Source organism: Sebastes umbrosus, chromosome 17, assembly GCF_015220745.1.
Source record: "Sebastes umbrosus isolate fSebUmb1 chromosome 17, fSebUmb1.pri, whole genome shotgun sequence".
NCBI classification, from domain to species: Eukaryota; Metazoa; Chordata; class Actinopteri; order Perciformes; family Sebastidae; genus Sebastes; species Sebastes umbrosus.
In genome coordinates, this window is record NC_051285.1 from 23,202,828 (window position 1) to 23,227,398 (window position 24,571).

At 41.2% G+C, this 24,571-nt stretch overlaps 1 protein-coding gene across 8 annotated transcripts in view; it reads left to right on the top strand.

Annotated features, from left to right (window-relative positions):
- The window catches only part of abr (ABR activator of RhoGEF and GTPase), a 150,311-nt gene that overhangs the window by 72,556 nt on the left and 53,184 nt on the right, over positions 1 to 24,571 (top strand). For 7 of the 8 annotated variants that reach the window (XM_037748058.1, XM_037748060.1, XM_037748061.1 and 4 more), the window contains 10 exons: positions 2,586 to 2,693; positions 4,734 to 4,794; positions 10,526 to 10,578; positions 12,663 to 12,803; positions 15,025 to 15,146; positions 18,008 to 18,176; positions 20,013 to 20,132; positions 20,426 to 20,501; positions 20,662 to 20,766; positions 24,088 to 24,162. In XM_037748058.1, coding sequence (XP_037603986.1) covers positions 2,586 to 2,693; positions 4,734 to 4,794; positions 10,526 to 10,578; positions 12,663 to 12,803; positions 15,025 to 15,146; positions 18,008 to 18,176; positions 20,013 to 20,132; positions 20,426 to 20,501; positions 20,662 to 20,766; positions 24,088 to 24,162 — 1,030 coding nt within the window. Of the gene's footprint in view, positions 1 to 2,585; positions 2,694 to 4,733; positions 4,795 to 5,141; positions 5,203 to 10,525; positions 10,579 to 12,662; positions 12,804 to 15,024; positions 15,147 to 18,007; positions 18,177 to 20,012; positions 20,133 to 20,425; positions 20,502 to 20,661; positions 20,767 to 24,087; positions 24,163 to 24,571 lie in introns of those variants that run through there. The other variant, XM_037748064.1, reaches the window with a different exon arrangement.

The window sequence follows — 24,571 nt, forward strand, 5'->3', positions numbered from 1 at the left end:
GTCAGTTAGCTCTAGTCACGCATGTGCAGAATATGGATATTGTTGATTGTTAAATTCTCATCATGCTGATGACAGCTGAACATTTTGAATACAAGTGTTGGGTAGTTGGTCGTAGAATCATGCAGAGGATATTGTTAGAAACATGGTTTGGCCTGCAGCGTTCTGCTGTCCAACTTGACCTGAACATGTCTGTGAGGATGTAAGTTATATACAGGCATTTTTATCCTCTGGAGAGCGTCTATTCCAAGTCAAGACTATAGCACTTTCCCCCCTCTTTCTGTCTGTTTCATACCCTCCGTCCTTCATCTTCTCCTTCCCATCCCACCTCCACTCTCAAACACAAGCTTTTGTTTTCCCAACCGCCACTTTGACGTGTGGTCTTGTTGTTTAAAGTGCAGGCGCTATGCTCGGACCGTTGCTCAAAGTCCTTTGTCGCAGTGACGGGACGGAGCTGGAGAGGTTTCATACCGGTTGTGGTGTGTCCAAGCGACATGGCGAACTGATGAAATACCATGATCGCGTCATTGTTCTCGATTTGTGCTTTCCAGCCAAGCTGCCAAGTCAAAAGTCCTCTATCTTTGGAAATGTAATCACACACATGGTGGTTTCTCCATTCCATCCAAGGTCTGGGTTTGACATGACGAAGTCTCCAATTATGATGAGATGATATACAGACACTGACACTTGTTTGGCCGACTTCTTGTCTGTGCAAGTCTTTATGTGGCTAAATGTTTGTGTCAGGATTGTGCTAAGATGACTTAATCACAAAATAACTGTTGTTTTCTGTTGTCATCGGTTCCTATGAAGAATATTGATCTACAACATCATATTCTAAGTGTCACATGAGGCCGGATGGTTACCTCATGTCTCCTCTCTGGTGCGTAACTCTCCACTTCACACTCTGAGGGGAAGTGGAAGGAGAGGAAATGAAAATAAGGACGAGAGGGGGATTTAAGGACAAAAGTAACCAGTCTTACTCATTCACTCTATTCAGCTGAATCCAATCTCATTGCTTTAATAGGGTGCAGTCAGCTCTTCAGCCCAGCCATTCAGGCATAGCTGTAGCAGGATGCATATTCATGCGCTGCTGGTCTTGCAGCTTGTGTTACAATGCACATACAGTACAGCGCAGCATAGAGTGGCTGTTAATGAAAGGGGGTGAGGAAAGAGAAAGTGAATCTGTTTCAATCAGGAGGACTGCTCAGAGCCACCGGTGGAGTGGCGTTATGGGAATGTGATTAGCCTGTGTGCATTAGCTATACTGTATAGGTTTAACAGAGTGTGTGGGGGGGGGGATAATTTCATGTATGCTGATAGAGCAAAAGAGGAACTGCAGCAACGCTCCACTTCAGGCGAACTCTTGATGGGAATAGAAATTAATTCATCTGCCAGAGCCGTGAGCTATCGTGAGCCACCAAGCTGCTACGTTAGCACCACGGTAGCTCTTTGGCTAGAAAGACACAACAACTATTCCTTAATACACTTGAACATACATCAGCGTGATAAGAACTACCTAAAATGACAGAAACCATCTTTGGGAAAAATGTATTTCCCGTGTACTTTGGCTTTTTAGTTTGGCTCATGTCCCATCCGCTTGCAATGAGTGGGCGGGATCTATGACCTATGCTGCAGCCAGCCACCAGGGGGCGATCCAGATGTTTTGGCTTCACTTTTAGGGAGCTGTCATGTCGTCTATCTTTATATACAGTCTATGTGACAGACTTGTGTTGTGTTGTAATAGTATATGTATTAGTAATAAACCAGTTGCTCATTGGGTTAGAATTGTCCTTTAACTCTTTTAGACCAGATGCAACAATATGCACGTATATCCCTTTAAGACCAGGAGCGATGTTTGCGGGCTTCTCCCTTTAGACCAAGCCCCCAGGAAGAGCGCCGGGCTTTGATGCAAATGTTCGTAGTCACTAAACAATGGTACTACAACTTCCGTGTCCGTCGCGTGATGCCATTGTGCCCAAAAGACTTTTTCCCATAGACTTAAATTGGAAAAGAGATGTCATAATAAATGACAAACCATGATAATTTTTTTTTGGGGGTGAATCAACTTCCAAGTATGAACACTTGAATAACCCTTATTTAAATCATTAGGTCCTAAAAAAATACACTAATAGCTGAATCTAGAGTTGTTTCAGTTCCTCCGTTCATGTGAATGAGACCCAGACCGAGGCTGGACCACTTTGTTTTAAAAATATGGCTGGAAACAAGCACATTCGTCAACATTTTAAATTCACTACATTTTTCTTTTGTTTCTTGATTTAAAAAATAAAATAAAAATGTTAATGGACATTAGGGCAAAGGCAATAATTTACAATTAAAGCCAAATGTTTAAGCTCTAAAGTTTTTTTTAAATTTCATGTTTCTATCTGCTTCAGAGGCTGAGAAATAAAGGTTTTAGTAAACTTAGTCAGTTTTTCAGAGTGTTTTTAAGCGTTAGTTAGGTTTTAGAGAACTTTTCTCTAGGCGGCCTTAGATCTAAAGGGGTTAAACAATTCAGATCAAATAGAAAAGAGGTTCATGCCACTATCATTGTCTCACACCAGCTTGCCTTATTCTCTCTCTTTTCACAGGCCAGCCAGCTGGGAGTGTACAAGGCCTTTGTGGACAACTACAAGGTGGCGCTAGAGACGGCAGTGAAATGCAGCCAGGCCAACGGCCAGTTCCAGAAGATATCTGAGGTAAGCTCATTCTCAGAAGCTGATCAGAGACTCAAGGAGCGGTTGGAAGGGTGTAAGGAAGAGACATGTCTGAATAGCAAATATTCAAAATGTATTAGATTGTGGGCTCTTTGTTTTTGTAATATGAGGAGTTGGGTGTCATTTTGTCACATAATCAAAGTCTATATGTGTTGCATTAGGTGAATTAAACAATAAACCAATATATTATTTAGTCTCAAGTGTCTTAAACCAGTGCGCCAATCCTCTTCAGTAAAGTGAGGGAGAAAAACAAATGCACATGGAACGACAAAAGAGGCGAAGCAATGCGGGTTGGAACATCCTCTTTTTGACAGGAAGTCAAGAGTGTTTATGGGAAATGTGGTCTTATTTTGAGGAACACTATTTTGAACCATCATTAACAGAAACAGTACATCAATGTTAAAATATGCTTCACATTTTTAAGCTTATTAATGTCTGGACACATGAGCAGAGCAAATCACAACAGAAGGTTTGGACTACTGTACGGCACACACGGTTGGAGCAAGGTGGATATGTTTAGTATGGAGAGCTGATGTGGAGGATGGGCGGTGTTCTGGGGTGCTAAAATCCTTCTGATTGCTTTGAAGGTGTTATGGATGTTAATTAACGAAACATCTGTGACGGAAGTGATAACCCACTCTCACTCCCTTGTTTCCATGCTGGCTTTGTACATGGCTGTGCACATAAAATTTCCACAAAAGATAGTTAGATTCTATCTATTGGTAAATGTACTGTACCTTGAACAAAAATACAGAGGCAACAGATTTATTATAGTCATGGAAATCATGAAGCATTGGGATCTCAGAATACTTGACCACCTTAAAATCTCTATGTTTAAATGCTATGTTGGTATTAGTCACTTTTATTTTTAAATATAAAACCCTCCATTTCCTGTTATGTTTGTGACCTTTCACCACCCACTGGTGGTACACTAGCATTATAGAACATTCACAGACTGCTAGCATGAAAAGTTACATAAACATGTACCATATATTTATCAGTAGATTACACTCTTTGTAATTGTGGTAATTTTCCAAAACAAAGCCCTGCCGTAACACTTATCCAAGTACAATGCACAGCAGGTTACACGACTGAAACTTGATTAGGGGTTTTAATCAAAACCTTAAAGGAATACTTCACCCACAAAATGACCTTTTGTATATGAACTGTTCACCCCGTGTTACCTTGAACTCTTGAAGAAAACTTAGTTTTTCTCTCATGCCTCCGCGGTGAATGGAGAATCAAAAATGGAGAAAAGTCTTGATGCATTGATGTTAATGGGGGCAGCGTTTAACAACAGTAAAACCATTATCCGTTTACAAACTCTGACACAACTTTTGCAGTATACGGTAATCCAAGTCTCATTTATCCATGTCGTATGCTCACTACTTCCCAAACACATGTATCTTCGCTAAAAACCTAAAACCGTAAAACACTTCAACATAAACTTGCGCTGGCACACTACTCGTCCGTGCAAGTCCAAAGTGTTTTAAATAGTAAGGTTTTAGCGAAGTAGCAAGTAGTGAGCATACGACTGGATAAATGAGACTTGGATTATACAGCACGAGTTGTGTGAGAGTTTGTTAATGGAAGTTATACTGTTGTTAAACGCGACCCCCATTTACTTAAATTCATCAAGACTTTCCTCCGTTCTTGGATTCTCTGTTCACTGTGGAGGCACGCGAGAATTTCGTTTTCTTCAAGAATTCAAGGTTACACGGGATGAGTCACTGATATACAAATGGCCATTTTTTGGGTGAAGTATTCCTTTAATTAATATTATTATATTATTATAATTTACTGTGATTTTAAACTTGTGATGGGTGCATGGTTCAGCCTCTTTTAGCTGTCTCAGTCTGCTGCAGTGACCCTATATGTCTTCATTAGTTCGACCAGCCTTAGCCAAGCAAGTAGAGAGCAATAGAGAGTGTGTGTGTGTGTGTGTGTGTGGGAGCGAGAGCGTGGTTGTGTGTGTGTGTATAATTAATTCAATTGATCATTCTGCTCCTCTGTTTCTTTCAGAACCTCAAAGTAAAAGGTCCTAAAGACTCCAAAGATTGTACCACATTGGTCTCAATGGAAGGTAAGAGCGTGTGTGAATTTGTGTGTGCATTCTTGTCTATGTGTGTCTATTAGTGTGTGTGTGTGGGTGTATGTCTGTCTAGGATAGCTTGCTGCTTTAAGACTCCAGTCCTGCCCCCTTCTACTTGTGTATGCAGTGGCGGGCTTTGGGAGGCAAACTGGCACATGTGTGAGCACTCACACACACACACACACACTCTCTCTCTCTCTCTCTCTCTCTCTTGCTCTCTCTCTCCCTCCCTCTCTCTCTCCCTCTCTCTCCATCTCTCTCCATCTCTCTCTCTCTGTCTCCGTCTCTCTCTCTCTGTCTCTGCCTGGGAGAGGAGGCAGTGAGCAGGAGAACAGAGTGAGGAGATGAAGGATATGGAGGTGCTTCTGGTCCTCAGACTGTGTTGTAACTGCACATACGGTAACGACTGCATGATAACGCGCTGCCGCCGTTTCATGTAGGCAACTTGGGAGTGTTGTTTTTTTTTCCTGTCATTTTTCTGTGAAACAGGATGCCGTCTGCGTTGATTCTTTGGATTGGTAGTTTATCGTGTTTGCTGTGAAGTTGTGACAGTTATTGATGAGCTGTCAGATTGATTTGGGATATTTGGATCTTTGAGAACTGATGCTTAAGATGCTCAAATAGCAGCTGCCTGCTGGTGATTTAGCGTTTTCTTTTCTTTTTCTCTCTACATTTATGTGCCGTAGCCCATGTAATGAGGTAAAGTGTCGGAGCTTTTGTGTGCTTGCTGAGTATTGATCCTCTGGGAATATGCAGCTCACCGGGACCGGCAGACTCCAGTTGTTCATGTCTTTTTAACAAAGAAAATACAAGAGGACAGCAGCTTTTTTCGTGTGTGTGTGTTTGTTTAAAACCTGGGCACGTTTAGTCTGTATTAGGACTGCTGGCCCCAGACTGCTCCTCATCGTAGAGAATACTTATCACCAGACGATCGGAACAAGTCTGATCTGTGTGTGAGTTAATGAGTGTGTGTATTGAGGAGCCTGTGCTCTGCTGGTGTCTTGTATACTTAAGCTGTTTTGGGGGATTTTGGCACAACTGAACCTAGACCTCTTGCTGCATGGGAAATAATGAAATGTTGTGGCTTGTCCAAATTATGCAATAATACACACGATGAGTGAGCAAATGGTGTGGCTTTGTCAGAGAGGGTGGGTGAGTGTTCATGTGTGTGTGTCAATTTTCAGCATCATGTACCTGTGAAGTGTCTGTTAATTTATGCACCGTAAATGAGGATGCTGGTTGTTATACAATATAATCCCATTAGTTTCTCATCTTGAGACTGCACTATATTACATGAAGCTACTATCTGATTGGTTTGCTGTACCATAGGTTACCAGGGTAGTTAAGTAGCGTGAAGCTAGTGTCATATTCCCTCAACAATCAGCGTTAGTCAGCACCCAGGGCAGTTGCTTTGATTACTATTTGTATTGCGGTTCCGTAATTACCTGGCGAGGTAGTCGAGGGATTTCTCCAGCTCAACTCTGAATTAAACTACCGCCTCCTCTTTCTTCTCTCTCCGTATGTCTTTTATCACGCTTTCTTCCTTGTACTCATTCATCCATCCTTCTCGCCTTAAACTGACATGTGCTTTTTTGTATTTTCTTCATTGAAATAAGTCAATTTGTCAGTTTGTTTGCATATAGTGTAGCTCACTGTTTCATCTGCTTGCCACCTTCTAATGAATGGATGCAAATAGCAACACAAATATTAAATCAAACAAGCATCTGACATCCTGTTTTACATGTAAATTGGGGCTCTTGCTCCCCACCGCGACCGATTTCCCTCTATTTTCTTAATCCGTTTATGCCCTCTCCCTATCTGTCATTTATCTCCCCTCTCCTATCGCTCTCGCATTCTGTCCTCGTCGTCCTCCGTCACGGCTCATGCCCAACATTGGCGGCTGAGTGTCTTGCCAAATAAAGCTGGCAGTCTCTGTGTCCTAGCTGTAGACCCGTGCAGTGTGTCTGTTGTTGTTGTTCAAAGACTTTGCCCACATGGTCCATCCCCTCCAAAGATGAACTATCTGTACGTCAGCCAAGTCGTCAAAGCGACCTTGAAGAACAGGACCAATGAGAGGCACCTCGCTGTGACGGGTCATCGACTTCCAATAATCCGCCTCTCTCTGTCTGATTTCCTCTCTGTCTTCTCATCCTCTCTCGTCCTGACTGGACTTTGAACTTCACGGTAAAAGGTGTTATTGAGCTTTCTGTAAAGCATCGTGTGACCTCGTCCAGACCGAAATATCTCAACAACGATTTGATGGATCGCCAGGAGATTTCATACAGGCATTCATGGTCCTCAGAGGATGAATCATACCGACTTTGGTGATTCCCATAACTTTCCATCTAGCGCCATCATCAGGTCAAAATATGTCCAATACTTTGGTTTATGACCACATAGCTGCAAAACTATATTCTCATCAGCCTCAACTGTACCTTGTGTTTAATGCTAATTAGCAAGTGTTGGCATGCATACAGAGACAACAGTGCACTGAGAGTCAGTTTCCTGTATCTGTGTCACGTGGATTTTGTCAATGTCCCGCCCCCTATAAGAGACTAGCGACATGTCCAGAGTCTATTGACTCCAATGGGAGAAGTGGACGTGAACACAGATTATGACCGATTCTTTCACCCCATGGTCACCAAAGTAAATACTGGACCCATTTTATCACGGGCCACGTATCTTCTGAACATTCTGACACTAAAATTGCATTTTCTCAGACAGATAAATCTGAATAAAATGAACTGTGTTCGAGACCTTTCTCCGTCTCAGCACCACACTCTCGCAAGATCAGACAGCCAATGTTCCCTAAAGCCCTAGCTAACTAATTTTCGTAATGCTAAATGTGGCTGTTAGCTGTGTAAATATCTAATGTTAGCAAAAGGAAATATAAATACATTATGCAAATATAACCTCTGCTATAATCTGCTTTCATCCATCCCCACGACGTTCACAACACTTCGATGTGAGGCGAACACGCCATGACCACGCCCGTTTAGGAGACACAAAGTGTATACCATTTCAAACCTTTGGCAGAGCTTGTAATGCGTCATTTTTGTTTGTTATAGAGCATCTTTGGTATTTATTATACCTGCTTAACATTAGCATGTCAGCATGCTGATGTTAACCATTTAGCCCAAAGTATCACTGTGCATAAGTACAGCCTCACAAAGCAGCTAGTATGGCTGTAGACTCTTGTTTCCAAAGGTGCAATAGAATTTCAGACATGCAGCACAAAGTAGGATATAAATTATCAATGCAGCTACAGATGTACTGACTTATACAACCAGCCAACTCACAACTGGTGTCCTTAAATGTACTGTACAAACACCTGAAACTTGAAGAGTAGCTAAGGTATCCTAAAGTCACCTAAACTTTCCTGAAGTAGCTGCACTTGAGGTGAATACAAACCTGCACACACACACATAATTAGAGGTGCTGGCAGCCCCTTGTAGTCAGCGCAGGTCATGAAGTAAAGCCTCCGGGGAGGTAGCGGTATTGGTTCAGCGAACCAGGACCATTGATGGAGGGCTCATTATTAATGACCAGAGGGTGGAGAAACTTCAAAGAGCATCAGCAAGTTCCCTCTAGAAGATTCCCTTTGGTTTTTATACAGTAGCTGAGTGTATATGTGTGTGTGTATGTATGTTTGAGCATATAAGAGCGTGTAAAGTTTAATATGACAAGCCCTGTCAGTAGATCTGAACATGTTCCCTGTAGGTTTCTGCTCTCGCCCCTTTCATTTCTGTTAGTCGAAGGAGGAGACGAGAAGAAAGAGAGAGCACACAGAAGGAGAGAAGAAGAGAGAGACGTCATGTCTGTACTACTGTACAGTTGATGGGAACAGTGTTCACTGGTTTAAACAGATAATGTAGCACTGTTTCGACCTCTCTGTGGGAGCAGAGCACGGTCTGTCTGACTTGGGACGACCTGCCCTGCATACAGAAGGCACTTCTCTCTGTTTCACTTGGCTAGCTTTTCTCACCCTTTTCGGTTTAAGAATCAGTCACTTTAAATCTGCTCTATAATAAATGGAGATTAGCTTGATCACTGAGTGGAACATTGTCGGCTGGTTTCCAGATTTCTATGCCCTTGCAGATGTGGTTTGTTTTTATTGCATACCCTTAAGTTTTTTTCTTTCTGAGTACATGTGCAGAGCATTATTATACTTTTTTTTTCACAATGCTTCGTGACACCGGTGGCATTATTATTTTGAGACCTTGAGACGTTTTTGACATTTCATTACATCCAGGTCTGACAGAGGAAAGAATAAAAGTCCTCCCCTTCAACCTCCCGCTCTCTCTTCTCCTCTTTTACATCTATATGTGTGTTTGCTTCTCCCCAGGGGTTCTCACATCTGCCAACTTGCCCGCCGCCCATCTCCTTTGTGTCATTTTCTTTCCGTCTTTCCCACTGTCCTATCTGTGGGAGTCTCTCACCTGGAGCTGACATGTATATCAGACCTGCCGCTGTTCACACCACCTCAGCAGCAAAGCCCTCCCCGGGGCAACCAGCCAAGTGTGGCGGGGCAGGCTTAAACAGAAGTGGTGGCATTTGGTCATGCGGCTGTCTTATTGTACTTTCTATGTATATATGCTTTTGTTTGGGCTTTTTATGTTTGTGTGTTTCAGAGAGAGTCTCTTAAAGTCCAGCGTCCAGGCAGGCTGTAGTTTACCTAGTAGCAGCCTAAATATGCAGAGGAAGGAAACTGTTTCAGAGCCAATAGGAGGCTGCAGCATTAACCCAGGAGATGGACTGCATGTTAAACAGCCTGCCTGCAGACTCCTGTGTGTGTGTGTCTTCATCCGTGCGTCCGTCCCTTCATTGTGCAGAACAAACTGCTGAATTCCCTCACCTTCAATCTAGAGGGCTGTCAAAGTTAACGCGATAATAACGCAAAATTCGTTTCAACGCCAGCAAATTCTTTTATGCATTAACACAATTGATTTTTAGACTGCAGCGGGCTTAGTTTGAAAGTTAGAGGTTAAATAACGCTCCAAACCTATGCTAAATGTTTGTGAGGGAAAACTGGCAAGGCCGAGTCTCCCCTTTGCAGGTTGGCACCTAGCATGGCAGCCTCTGCCATCAGTGTATGAATGTGTGTGTGAATGGGTGAATGCTGACATGTAGTGTAAAACACTGTGAGTGGTCGAAGACTAGAAAAGCGCTATTTAAATGCAAGTCCATTTAACATTTATTTGTCCACCCATATGATGATAAGAGTATTAAATACTTGACAAATCTCCCTTTAAAAATGTGCGATTAATCGCCATTAATTATGGACAATCATGCGATTAATCGCGATTAAATATTTTAATTTGGATGACAGCCCTAATTAACACACATACAGTCAGAACCTTTTTAGAAGTATAACAATAAAATGATCCCCTCTTGTTCCCCACAAACTGTTTTTTCGCTTGCTCCCCTTCACAGGGAGGTCAAAGGTCAGGGTCAGCTGCATGTATTGCTAAAAGGCACTCTGGCAGTGTGGATGCTTGATGCCACTGCTGTAAGTTGAATGGCGTCAACCCCAGAATCATATCAACAGTCGGACTATAGGTGCCGTGTTCAACCCTGTGAGAGCTCAGCGTGAGCAGAGTGTTAGTCCTTGTTCCAGGCGTAGAGCTGTGACCTCCTCTGTGTGAACGTGTGTGTGTGTCTTCGTGTATAGACTTATGTGTAAGCTACTCTGACTCAGATCCCTCCTCTTCTCTCTCCACAGCTCTTCTTTACAAGCCGATTGACCGCGTCACCAGAAGCACCCTGGTCCTTCATGTGAGTACGCCCGCTTACACTCCCACGGCTTTAAAGGATCATTTCACCTAAATTACAGAAAAACAGGACACTGATTCTGGAGAATCTGCTGCTACTAAATTTGATAAATGTAATTTTTAGAAACTCCATTCACTTCCATTGTATTTGTGTGGAGACAGAAGTCTATGAGACAGATATCTCAAGACATGGGCAAATAAAACCACAACTTTGAGGTACTTGTAATTTATTTGGATATTCAATTTTCATGCTACTTTATACTTATTCTATAGAAATATTGTACTCTTAATTCCACTATATCTATTTGACAGTATTAGTTACTTTTCAGGTTAATAATTTGCATTAAAAATATACTTAGCTTAAATAAAATACAACAAAGATTAAAGCAGTGGTTCCCAACCTTTTTGGTTTGTGACCCATTTACAAAATCTATGTCTGGTTGGGGCTCCTTGTCACGTTTCAGATTGTTTGTAGTTCCATCGAAGACTGATTTCCCCTTTAAACTTCTCACATGGTTTTATTTACATAACTGTTTGGGTCCAAAAAGGGTAAAATTATCCAATATTTCACAAAAAAGGTAAGGTGATGAAATATACTTTGTTGTGGTTTTGTTTTGTAATTTGATGAACTGACCCTTTAACTGTGTCTCTCTCTCTCTCTCTCTCTCTCTCTCTCTCTCTCTCTCTCTCTCTCTCTCTTTCTCTTTCTCTCACTCTCACTCTCACTCTCACGCACACACACACTCAAAACTGAATAAACAATAAACAGTTTGTACTAAAAAGATTTATGCTCTACATTCCTCAAAGCAAATCCACCCTTGAAAGTAAAATTTCCACTCTTATACATCCCCTTTGAGACCCGGATCGTAACTGACATTACTGTCTTTAAGAGGCCGCAGCAGGCTTAGTCTTAAAGCTAGAGTGAAAATACTGGTATCATATGAAAATAGAAAAACATAGGAATCTATTGGCACCGACCATGTGATGCTAGCTTGTAGGCTAATTAATGCTCCAAAGTTAGGCTAAATTTTGGCAAGGGAAAATAATTGATAATTTGATCAATTCTCGAGTGGTACATTTTTTTTAAAATTTAGCACCAAATCTGTGTAACAAATGGTAACCAAAATTGCTGCACTGACATATGAGACATTAGTGAGCATGGGGATGACTTCTATCATAATGTTCTAAGCCCTTATACACTTTCACAATTTATTTCAATTAAGTAATTCCTGTTTATTTCTGATTTATGACTAGAACATCTTAACACACAGTGCTGAGCAGCATCTCAAATTAATCTTCAGGTTCCCAGCTTTCAGATGATGTACACCACTTCTATGTGACATCTACTGCTGACCTGCTATCTCCCCCTAAATACCCTCTGTCCCTCCTAAAAAAGACCAAAACGTGTCTAAGTGGGTCTCTCAGGGTTAAATCTTGGTTAACAACTCCACACAGCAGCCCAAGAGCTGAAAAAGCAAAGGCTGCTTTTTGTTGTTTATCACAGTGTCCTCCCAGCCTAAATAAGCCTTCCTCTCTGGATGAGTAATAATTAAGTGGAAACTGCCAATCAAGTGAGCAGAGAGATGCCTGGAAGTGTCGAGTTGCGTTACAGGAGTTTATTGCATGACTACGTTTGCATAACGCTGTCAGAACAACATGACCAGTGCATCCGAGGCGGCTAGTGTGTGTGTTTCCACAAAGGTCATGTTCCCGTCGTTCATGCAAACGAAGAGGCGGTGTTTGTTTTGGAAGGAAGACGGCAGCTCAAGCCTCTGTTGTCAGCTGTCCTGTTCATCATCCTTCTATACCGATGAGGGCAGCTTCAATAAAAACAAGGAAATGAGATTTCCAGAGATCACTTCAGTATTCAATAAGAAAGCTGTGCATGCGCAGTGCAATTATGTTTTGAATAAGAAGACAGGATTCAATCAGAGCTTCTGCTTATGCTTGGATGGATTTTTTGTGAGGAAGTGAAAATGGATTTCTAGCGATAAGACATTTTTACATTATTGCACCAACGATTATTTCACAGTCCTGTCGTGACTTTGTGCGTCTATGTGACCATGTGTGTTTGTGCATGTGTTGTAGGACCTGCTGAAACACACTCCTAAGGACCACCCAGACTTCCCCCTCCTGCAGGACGCTCTGAGGATATCTCAGAACTTCCTCTCCTCCATCAACGAGGAGATTGACCCTCGCAGGACTGCTGTCACCACGCCCAAGGGAGAGGTAAATGAGAAAACGACTAATGTATGGATAATTGACTTTGAAGTTAGGTGCTGTGTCATTTGGTGCAAGGAGAGAGTGACCCTGGATGGAGGAAAACAGCTCTGCATGTAGGAAGGCAGCCAGTGATAATACTGATATATATGCCTCCTTTGACTGAGGTGTATTCAAATCAGTTCATATCGTCCTTAGGGGTGTAAGAAAGTATTAGGATTTGTGATACTGTATCGATTCTCAAAAACACTATTGATTTGTAATTAATAGTTTACATGCACTAACATTAATGCAGTCAATACTGTATTTCAATTGCAAAGAGATGCATCCTCTCAGTGTGCGTGCCCTCTCAAAGTAGTGGTATGATGGTGGATGTTACAGCGACTGTGATAAATGCAAATGCAGATCCTACTGTTCTGATGGCATAAAAAAACTATTTTTACTCCTTTTTTACTATTTCATGCATATGATGGTGTGTTCTTTATACTATGACAGTTTTCCTATAATTAGATTTTAAAAATCGTAATATATCGCCCTGCTTACAGTATCGGAATATATTGCAATATGTTGAATCGTATCACGATACATATTGTATCACCAGATTATTGCCAATACACAGCCCTAATCTTCCTGTCGTATGTCTTTTCCTGAAGTAGTGCGTATTGTTTTGTGTTTTGAGTAAATATTAAGACTCTGCATAAAAGGATTTAAAAAATAAATTCAGGCTTACATATAGAACATATTTTATACAATTAGACGTATTGATGATTTTATAACTTCTAGTGGAAAAAAAATGTAAATACAATTGTGAAAGAGTTTATTAGAAAGTTTGAATATTAGGTGCCCTGTGGAGTTTTCTTGTTGTAAACAAACAAAAGTTATGTTTACATTCCTTGTTTCTCACCAAAACATTGTATGTATCCTTAAAAGGGAACTACGCCCATTCTCAAAATTCACACATGTAATTCCTATGGTCTAAGACAGTCCAACTATATTAGTAAACGTGAACAACTCTCTCCCAAATCCAAAAACCAGAGTGCTAAAACTCAAACTTGTGATGTCATAGGGTATAAAGTGTGGAAATGCTCCATAGACAATGAATAGGGAGAGATATTCTAGATGACACTGAGAGCACCCAGGGGAATGTTCTGAGTATATGGGAACATTTTCTTTTTCACAACTGAGATCACAACAATAGAATAAAGCTCATTTGGGTATAAAAAAAGAAAACAAACATTCTGTGGGTCCACGAAATCAGCACCTCCAGACTTTATACCCTATGACATCACAAGTTTGAGTCTTCCTTCTCTGGTTTCTGGCTTTGAGAGAGAGGAACTCATGGTCACAAATATTGATTGAACTTCACCAGGCCATGGAAATAACATATTGAAATTCTTAATTTGGATGGTGTTCCCCTTTAAGAGTACGCCAATTAAACAATTTAGCATTGCACTCCTATAACATTGTCAGGCTCACAATGGTGGGTATAAAAAAAAAAAATTGATGCAGCAGAACACATTCCACACATTCTTCCTCCTTGTCAAAACCCGGCGGTTACATTGCCTACAATGCAACTCAACCGCCAACAGTTCGGTCAGAGATTCAGGTGTGTTATGCTAGTCACGGCTAATAAAGCCTGCAGCAGAGAGGAGGAGCGGGCTACATAGGTCTGGTAAGCTCGCTTCTTTGTAACTCCACACCCCCAGATTTATTTTATTCTAACTTGTCATCTTGTAGTCTTGTTATCAGACTTCACACAGCTCCCTCTGGAGCCACAAAAGGCTTTATATAACTTTTATCACAAATGCAATAGTACTCCCCATGACCTGTAAACAACTCTTTGATGTGTAAAAATCGGTTAGGTCTAAGAAACATCTAATAAATGAGAGCAATATGTAACTCTCAGGCCTTTATGAAACACTTAACTAATACATATATTTGCAAAGTGACTGTAGAGCTGATTGGGATCCAGTGTTGTGATTTTAGAGTTGGTGCGTTTTGATGTGAATTTTTCACTGACCTTGCTGAAATCAATGCAGCCGTAATTTGAACAAGGTAGCAGTTAAAATCCAAGTGGATACAATAACAAAATGTGTTGATCTCCTTGGAAACAAGGCCGTTTTTCACAGTTTTTCACATTGTTTGACCCGTGCTGTATCGAGTTTATCAGCATTGTGTAGCTATGCATTGGTGGGACAACAAGAAGTGACATTGGGTGCTCTCGTCGTAGGCTCGTCAGCTGGTGAAGGATGGCTTCCTGGTGGAGGTGTCGGAAAGCTCCAGGAAGCTTCGGCACGTCTTCCTCTTCACCGATCTGCTGCTGTGTGCCAAGATGAAGAAGACGGCTGTGGGGTGAGTCCACTTCACCTCCCCTCCTACCCACCCCCCCCATCCACAGTATCATAACATTTAGGATTACCCTCTCTATGTTTCCATCTGTACGCCATTCATTTTGCCTTCCACATCAGCACGTCAACCCCCGACAGCGAAACGGATGAAAAGGATGACACCGGCTCTTTACACAATATCCTGTCACTCTTTCTGTTCCTGGCTCTACAAAGCAGGAGGGCTTTCTGAAGCCTCACTAACAAAGAGAAAGGCTAGCAGGCTTTTTGCCTCTGGTATTTTGGAGAGTGGAGGAGAGAGTGAGGATGAAGGTGTTATTCAAGAAAATGTGTGCACACAATCAGAAAGGTTGCGTTTTTCAGGAAGCAACCAGTTTGAGCTGGAGGCAAAGTGAAGAGAGGCGACACAAAACGGAGAGATTGTGGTCATGTGTGTGTGTGTGTTGTGTGGCTTGACACACAATGTGACACACGTCCATAGATTAAGTGTCACATTTACAAGATTGCATGTCGCTCGCCTTGTCAGTGTGGCGGCAGCTGTTAGCCTGATTGGATCTTATTTAGGTTGACATTCACCGTTTGTCTGTGTCATTTGCAGCCACTTGGAGGAACACACAGTGTTGCCATAACTACCAGACCTGTAAATGAGACTATTATGGTCTAGATCATTATCTAAGCGTGCCGCCTACAGGCTACATACACACAATTAGAGCAGCGCAACCATCCAGAAACTCAGTCACCTTGGGTTAAGTCACCAAGGATCCTTAATCCCACTGTATCCTGTGATTATCTCCGTTCAATCATTTTGGGATTAGTCATATTTACATTGACTCCGCTGCCACATCACCCACTTCCTGAATACATATTTAATAATTTCCTTTATGTATATTCCACCGTTGTTACTAAAGGGCTAGGAGATTGGATATGATGATGTATTCATATTCTATTCAGTTATGGGTCTACTTGAGCGTCACCCTTTTATTTGTTTATTAGAATCCAAATCAGGTTTATTGCCAAGTCGGTTTTCACACGTGTTTTGGTGCAAGAGGAAAAAGTACTGCAAAGTCAAGAAACAAAAATAGAATAGAAATAGAAAAATAGAATAGTAATATATAGCAATATATAATAGAAAAAAATACATTAAAATAGTATCTGTATGCAATATCTGCAAGGCTGTGTGTAAGTTTGACTCGATCAGCTGTAAGCAGTGCAAAGAGCACATTAGAAAGAAAATGAATGGATGGTCTGTTAAACAAAAAGATTTCCCAAAAGACGAGAGAGCGTTGAGACACAAAGGGTTTGTTAATGGAGGGGGGCAATAGATCAGAGGCTCAGGAATGGCTTCAAGGGGTGTCAAAATGAATGTAGTTGGATGTTAAAGAAATGAATAGTCCTTCTCTCCTGTGCTGCTGACAGCGACAGCGAAATGCAGACTAGTAATTTTACATCTGTGTTCCTCTTTTTGGTATGAACCAGAAAATACTCCTTTTCCCCTCTAAAACCATCCTGTGCAAACCAACTTCTCCTCGAGCGACACTCTTTCCATAATGTCAGACACTTATGACAACAATTAGAGCCTGTCTTGGCAAAAACAAGCACTATTAGTGGACGTAAATGACGGTGTCAGCTTGCCCCAATAGGATTACATTGCAGCCCACGAGCAGCTGCTGTCTGCAGCGCTCTCCCTCAATACTGGACCAATTTCAGAAATTGTTGTTCTTATTAGTCAGTTAGACACAAAACCATGGGAAAATAGGTTGAAAAATACGGAAGTTACCCTTTAAATGAAGATTTCAGTTTCCAGTGTGGATTCTCATTATCAAGCTGCTCAAATTGGCCTCCCGATGAAGGCGTCGCACCGGTAATGAGTTGACGGTGCAGCCCCCAGGAATGCTAATGAAAGCCTCATTAGTGACAACGCAAATCAATCTTCTCTCAGCCCTGGTGGAAGCAGCACTCTGCTGAGCGTGCAACATTTCCATTCATGTAGCATCGTGACAACGTGAACATTATTCCTTATTTTGATGAGTTCAGTTCAAAATGAGTCCTGAGGTCAAATGAGCACGCTTTTGAATAAAAAAGAGTATGACCTTAAATTGTAGTCCTGTTTGTGTTGTATGTTTAACTTTTTTATCGTGATGATGTGTATCCATTACAGTCATGTCTTTACACCACAGCACAGTAACAAATCTAATCATCTCTTACTAGGAATATATTCATTATGGCATTTTTAAGTTTCCTTAAAGGAACAGTGTAGCATTTAGTGGGATCTTTCGGCAGAAATAGAATATGATGTTAATAAGTGTGTTTTCTTTAGTCACCTGAAAATATGAATCATTGTGTTTTCGTTAGCTTAGAATGAGCCGTTTACGTCTACATATGGAGCGTGTCCTCTTCACGGAGCCGGCCGCCATGTTTCTACAGTAGCCCAGAATGGACAAACCGAACACTCGCTCTAGATAGGGCCGTTCGCGTTTTCGCGTCGGCCACTGTAGTTCTCCTACACGCTTGGCACACGGAGGAAGTTTCAGCTGGTTGCAATCTGCAACCTCACCGCTAGATCCTACACACTGTACCTTTAAATCATGACAGCTTATATTTGAGCATATTTTGCATTTTTCATGTCTGGTAAACGGCCATCTAGACCGACTTAATTTGTTGGAAAATGTTCTATTAATTCGTGGATGTAGTTACAATGATATATTTTCACTTAACAGCTTATCTTTACAGCTTTTGGTTACTTCAGCTGATTTGCTGAAGGAGGAAGGATTTATTGTCTGATTCTTTGACTAACTGTGTTTCATATTCTCCTTCTGAATCCCTACATCCTCCCGTCCTTCCATCCTTTCCCTCTCTGTCCACCTGCAGTCGCCATCAGCAGTACGAGTGCAAGTGGTACATCCCCCTGGCGGACTTGACCTTCCAGACCCTGGACGACTCCGACTCTTGCCCCAGTATCCAGGTCCTCCCGGAGCACGAGATCGAGGAGATGAAGATCAAGATCTCAGTCTTAAAGAGCGAGATACAGAAAGAGAAGGTAATCCTGTTGGTTCTTACTAGCATGGGAAACTTTTTTTCTCTGAGCGAGATGTTCCAGGGTTCCTTAAATTAGCTGGGTTCCTATTGTTATAAAAAAACACAAACACATACAAGTGACTCAAGAGGGAAGTTTTGACTAATGTGTTCTGTGAAGCTTAGATAGCCATCTGCTGTTTTTATTTATAATGAGCTACGCAGACTTTCATGGAAGACTCCCCCATATCTGTGATTTCTTACTGGAAACACGTCTCCTTCCTTTTAACTCAGTACTTGTCATCCACATCATTGTTTGTCTTAGACGGGTTCATGGAAAGGTTTCATGTGTTTAATAAGAAAAAAGTGTCATCCAAAAGTGTAAAAATAGATCTTCACACTGGGGAAAAACATGAAACTTAACCCTTTCTTATATAAAAGAAAAAGTCCCTCCTAATCCACATTGTTAGTGTGATTTGAATCTGTGATCAAAGTGCTGCATCACACTTATGCTGGCACATTTTTGCCATTCCATCAGTCTTTCTTGTCTGTTCCTATCAGTGCTGAAACATTTGGTTAGTGACAGAGGTTAAAAAAAAAAGATGCTAGAAGCCTCCAACAGTTCCCAGTGTGAACAGTAACACCCCCCCTACGCCCCTGGCTGAGACTCACCGAAGGTTTCAGGAGCAGAGAGTTCCTGTTATTCCCCTCTCACGGCGTTAAACTCGCCCACCCGGGGCACAGCGAGTGACCACGGCTGGTATTTAGAGTCGGAGGAGGCCAGGGCAGTGAGAGATCCAGCTGATTGTATCCAGGCTCTGACTCACGGCTTCCTGCTGAGGGCTGGGAGGATGTGTGTATGTGTTTTCCTTCAATACTGACAAGAAGCTGAATTATATAAAGAGACTCTTACAGCACGCCGCCCATTTTCAGAGGCTTATCTACAGTCTTTTTCTTTGGAAAATAGGAAATATAAGCCGATACGATGCTGATAAGAGTAATAGACATATTAGTCATAAAATGTTTGGTTCTAATTTTATTAGTTCACTATAAAATGGTGTGTAAACTATAAACACCATGGTTTTATCTGATAATATACTTGTGTTTATTCAGTGTAATACTCCATCATATGGAAAGTTGTTCCTGTTGGATAACAAGCTGTAAGAAAAGCTTCGCTATTCCACAAATTATGATTGTTTGCTTCATTTTGTATGTTTATGGCAAAAGTAAACCAATTATTCTCAATCTGGGGATTATCTTTTCTTTTCTTTTTCTTTTTTTACCAACAGTCAAATAACTCAAAGTCATTCAGGGATGTAAAGAGGAAGTATACAGTTAGTTAGCTCTGGGTTACAACCTGAGCCCCATTTTTTTTTAGCCTACATTTGTCTACAGTTTGGTGAATTGGCAGCATTTAAAGCATGGCGAATTATCAATTAGCAGTCCATGATTGCAGTGTACCCATGAATGTACAGACAGCTATCACTGAATTACTTTGAAACGTGATGATTCTCATGCAAGTTCTGGACTTACAGTGTATGGAACGCCTTTTTTTCTGATATCTAAGTGTATTTGTGGAAGTTTATTGGTAGATAACGGTATTCATGGTAAGTTTAAGTCATGCTGAATCTAAAAATATGGTTTTTGTTTTGAGTTATGACTCTGGGAAGGAGTACAGAGTTGCCTCATGTATCTCCCTCCAGCCTCCCCTTCAACTCGTCAATTTTTAGAGGCTGTACGGCTGTATAGCAATGTTTAGTATTGTACTTGATAAATGATTCTCTCTATCAATCGTAGTATCAGTTTCAGGACTAAATGAGATTCTGTATGTCTGTTGTCTTGTTTGCGTGTGTGTGTTTAGAAAGCACCAAAGGGTCAGAGTCGCGTGGAGCGCCTGAGGAAGAAGATGAACGAGCAGGAGTCGTGGCTGCTCCTGCACTCCCCCACCATCCCCTTCCGCATCCACAACAAACATGGAAAGGTAACGAGTTAGTCCCATCCTGTCCACTCTCTGCATCCATGTAGCTGCAGCGCTCAAGTCTCACCACTAGAGGGAGACATGTACCTTTCAAAAGAGTCCTCTTTAAGGTTTTTTCAAAATAAAAATCTTGTCACAGTGTGAGATAATGTTACATTGTGGCTTTTCGAGTAGTTTTAAGATACATTTCTGATTCTACTTTCTGTATAGAATTTGCAATACCAACAATTTCTTTTAATAATGATTTCAGTGCAGAGGAAATGTGCTTAACAGTGTTTTTTTCTGTGTGAATCTAGAGCTACCAGTTCCTCATCTCCTCCGATTACGAGAGGGCAGAGTGGAAGGAAATCATCCATAAACTCCAGAAGAAAGGTAACACTGGCCTTTGATATAAATGTCCTATTGGCCATTTCTGTCCTCACACAACATTATGTGCTTCATCTTAAAGTGGTTTAAAACCACTTTTTACTCACTGCACCGCAGAAAATTGAAAGTTTGACCGTAGCTATGTGGTTTGCTGTGTGTTTGTCAGATCTCCAGGCGTGTGTATTAAGTTCTGTGGAGCTCCAGGTCCTGACCAGCTCCTGTTTCAAACTCCGAACCGTCCACAACATTCCTGTCACGAGTAACAAAGACGGTAAGAAACACTCACATACAATATGTTCTTTATTCCTCTGTATGTTTCTCCTTTTCCCCCCCCCACAATCACAAACACACTAAGTTTCCTTCCTCTCCTCTCTGCTTTGAGTTTAAATTCACACAAAAGTGCCTATTACCCTCTCAGCAACAAAAAAAAAAGCCACATACTGTAATGAGAGCGGGGGGCCTTGCAGGAGAGAATGTAGGTTACAATATGTTTCTCATCTAGCTCGTAGCAGTCAATGCCACGCAGTGTGCCGGGCGGCAGTTGCCTGCGCTGAGCTCCAAGCTCCTATATATGTTTGTTTTTGCTCCAGATCTCCACCTTGCACCACTTTCAGAGGCTGGTGGTGACATTAAAGCCATCTGGCTGACCTACTCTGATCTCCCTCGAATGGCACAAGGGTCTCTGCTTTCACGTGCACACACAATACACACACACGTATAGGCCACAGAGCTAGAGGGGTTTCAAGACACTGAAAGGCACGCTGTCTTGATCTTTCTCACATCATACAGAAACATGTTTGCCTCCTATACAAGGGTATCTCTGTGCTAGTGAGCCATTATTTTGACATCCAATACCTTTAAAGTGATCAGAGGGATTCTTGTTTTTTTATTTGCATTCTGGTGAACTTTGATGGAAATTGGTCAGTTGCCAGCTGAACAGTGAAATATTGTAGTGTGACCTTTTCTCTTTTTTTTCCGAGGGAGATTTTGTGCTCATGCTAATAATAACTTAGTTCCTCCTTCAATTATTCAAAATAAACTACCAACGTAAAACACATCACTTCCAAGCTTTCATATTAATTTACAACATATTTACTTTTATATATATGTTTCCGATTCTAAGTTTAAAGCTTACACTTAATGTGCAGTTTAATTAAACCAACGTTTCACTACATCAGCTGAGCTTCTGACGTGTGTGAACGAAGCTGTGTTCAATCAACCATTCATTCAGCTCATCTCAGTCAGCTGTGGGTTAAAAACACCTATTACGTCAATGCATTTGACACATTCCACAATCAGAAGGCAAATACAAAGAATATTACAACTAGAGTGGCACTAGGAGAGCGCAGACCTCTGCCAAGACAAACCAACGCCGGTGAAAACATAACCTTATAACCTTGGAGGTTATGCCAACTATTTTGATAATCGATTAATCAGTTCGAGTCATTTTTTAAGAAAAAAAGAAAATAGGTAAAAATTCCAGCTTCTTAAATGTGAATATTTTCTGGTGTCTTTACTCCTCTATGACAGTAAACTGAATATCTTTGAGTTGTGGACAAAACAAGACATTTGAGGACGTCATCTTGGGCTTTGGGAAACACTTTTTTCACCATTTTCTGACATTTTATAACCAAACAACTAATCGATTAATCGAGAAAATAACAAGTCCGATTAAATCGACAAGGAAAATAATCACTAGTTGTAGCCCTAATACAAATAGACCTTTAAACAGGATATCTATAAGAAAGGTCTCAGATCACATTCAGCATTCATGACATAGAGTGCATGAATGCTGCTCTCCAACTTTCTCAATTCCAATATATCTTAAACGTGATATTGGATGATTTGCTTCTACAAAATGAGTGGTAACACAACACAATATATATTTTTGTGTGCTATGATGCTCAGCTATTCTCTTTTCACATGAAGTTTTTTTCCAATGTATATTTTCTGCAAGGACAGTATATAATACACAGTATGTGATATTTTTTTTGTGGAACATGAAAAAGCACCTTTTGTTTTTTTGTGGTAGTTGAAATGCTCCACATTTATACTTCCCATCCTGTAAAGGAGATAAAAGAGATTATATTTAACAAGTAAATCCCTTAGATTGACATTACCTTAGAGGACATGATGGGAGGTTATTCAAATGCACTTTTTAAGCTATTATCACGAAGATGCCACTGTCTCCTGTTCACAGTTTTTTGAGTTTTTAGTTGTGAAAACAATATAGCATTATTTTTTCAATAGAAGAATTGATTTGCTTTACATCCTCTCACTATGATCTTCTCCTTCAAGTCCACCATGTTTTTCTCAAAAATGTATACGTTTAAACTATAGTTTGGTTAATAACGTTAACTTCTTTGACGAACTCCAGGAGGTTTTTACTTGTATGTTAACAATCACCTTTCTGCCATGTAACCATGTAACAGGTCCATTATTTCGCTTCACGCCGTTGATTTTTTTTTCCCAGGGAGGTGATATCCCTGTGTGTTAAAACAGAGCTCAGACTTTTGAGACTCTCCAAACATAAACACACACCTCAGTGACATGTGAAGCAGGAGCACAGCAGGGGTTTAAATGGAGACCAGCTGGGGAAGGAATGTTTCTCATAGCTGAGAGGATGGATGATATCACAGAGACCCTTAAATACTCACACTTTAATATGACTTCTTTGTTACAGTAGGATTGTTATCAATTATCACATATTAGTTAATGGATCTTTACAATTTATTGTTCAAGTCACATTGAAAACAGATCTCAATTTCTCTCTAAAAGCAGCACATAGGCCACCTCTAAGCTGAACTTCTGAACCGTCTCACTGTGAAACTCCCCTGTCGCTCTTCTTAGCCGCCTACAGTGGAGCTCCAAACAGTCCTCCAATCATAGTTTATTTAGCAGGAAACAGCCAGGCTTCACAGTCCTCAACCAAAGCAAGAGTGCATCCCATTCATGTGTCTGTGGGTGGGACAGGATGGGGGGGTACGTTAGGCCAACCAACAAACGTCCACCCACAAACCAACACTCCAGTGGCCTGCTCATTTGTTATGGCAGAAGACTGTGCTTGTTGATGTGAAGTCTGATACCGATCTGACGAAAAAGGCTGTGATATGATAACATAAAATGGTAACTTGGTGTTGGAAGGGTGAGAACAGTTATTGGATGTTAATAATGATGTGTTTATCCACAGGTTTGGACCACCCAACCTGAAATGAATGAAGGCACACATGCCTCCCACACTGAGCAACTTTATGTTGATTATCTGTTTTAAAAAACTTGATATTAGACAAGTGAATGTTACAGTCTACAGTAGGTGATGTTACACTGTCAGGGAAACAGAGGATGATACAGGACAGCAATTGTTTTCGAACTGTACAAGTATTTCTCGGGTGTATAAGATCCGCAGCAGAAGTGTGATTGAAATGATACAGTTGTGCTCAGTCGGTGATTGTCTTTTTCTTTCTGTTTCTATCCGTTTATCTTTTCCCTGTTTTATGTACACAAACTCTGATTCTGAATGACTTTTAAATACAGTGCTCTCCCATATTTACACGAGGAACTGGACTCACTGTTCTATGTGCTTGTTTTCCAGATGAGGAGACTCCTGGCCTGTACGGCTTCCTGCATGTGATCGTCCACTCTGCCAAAGGATTCAAGGAGTCAGCCAGTAAGTTGGCCAGAAATGGCATTGTTTTTTTCACCACACTTGTGCGCACGCTCTGGCTCAGCATCATCTCACACATAGCTGCTGTGCAAATACGTGTCTGCCAGCAAAACACATGATCCAGTCAATCACTGCAGTCTGCACATGCAGTTTCCATCATGGCACGGCACAATGCAGAGATGGCCAGATGGATGGATGGATGGAGTAGGAGAGCATAGATGATAGGAGAGAAAGAGAGAGTCTCAGAGGAGAAGTGGAAGCCACAGTGGAATTCCTGTGGTTGTTTTTATTTAGCAGACTTCACAAAAACACTCAAAGCACATAAAAAAGAAAGAGAGATCATTTTGTAACTGAACTGTTGGCAAACATAATGCCAGTTGCCTCTGATATTGCATACCTTAATACAAATGCT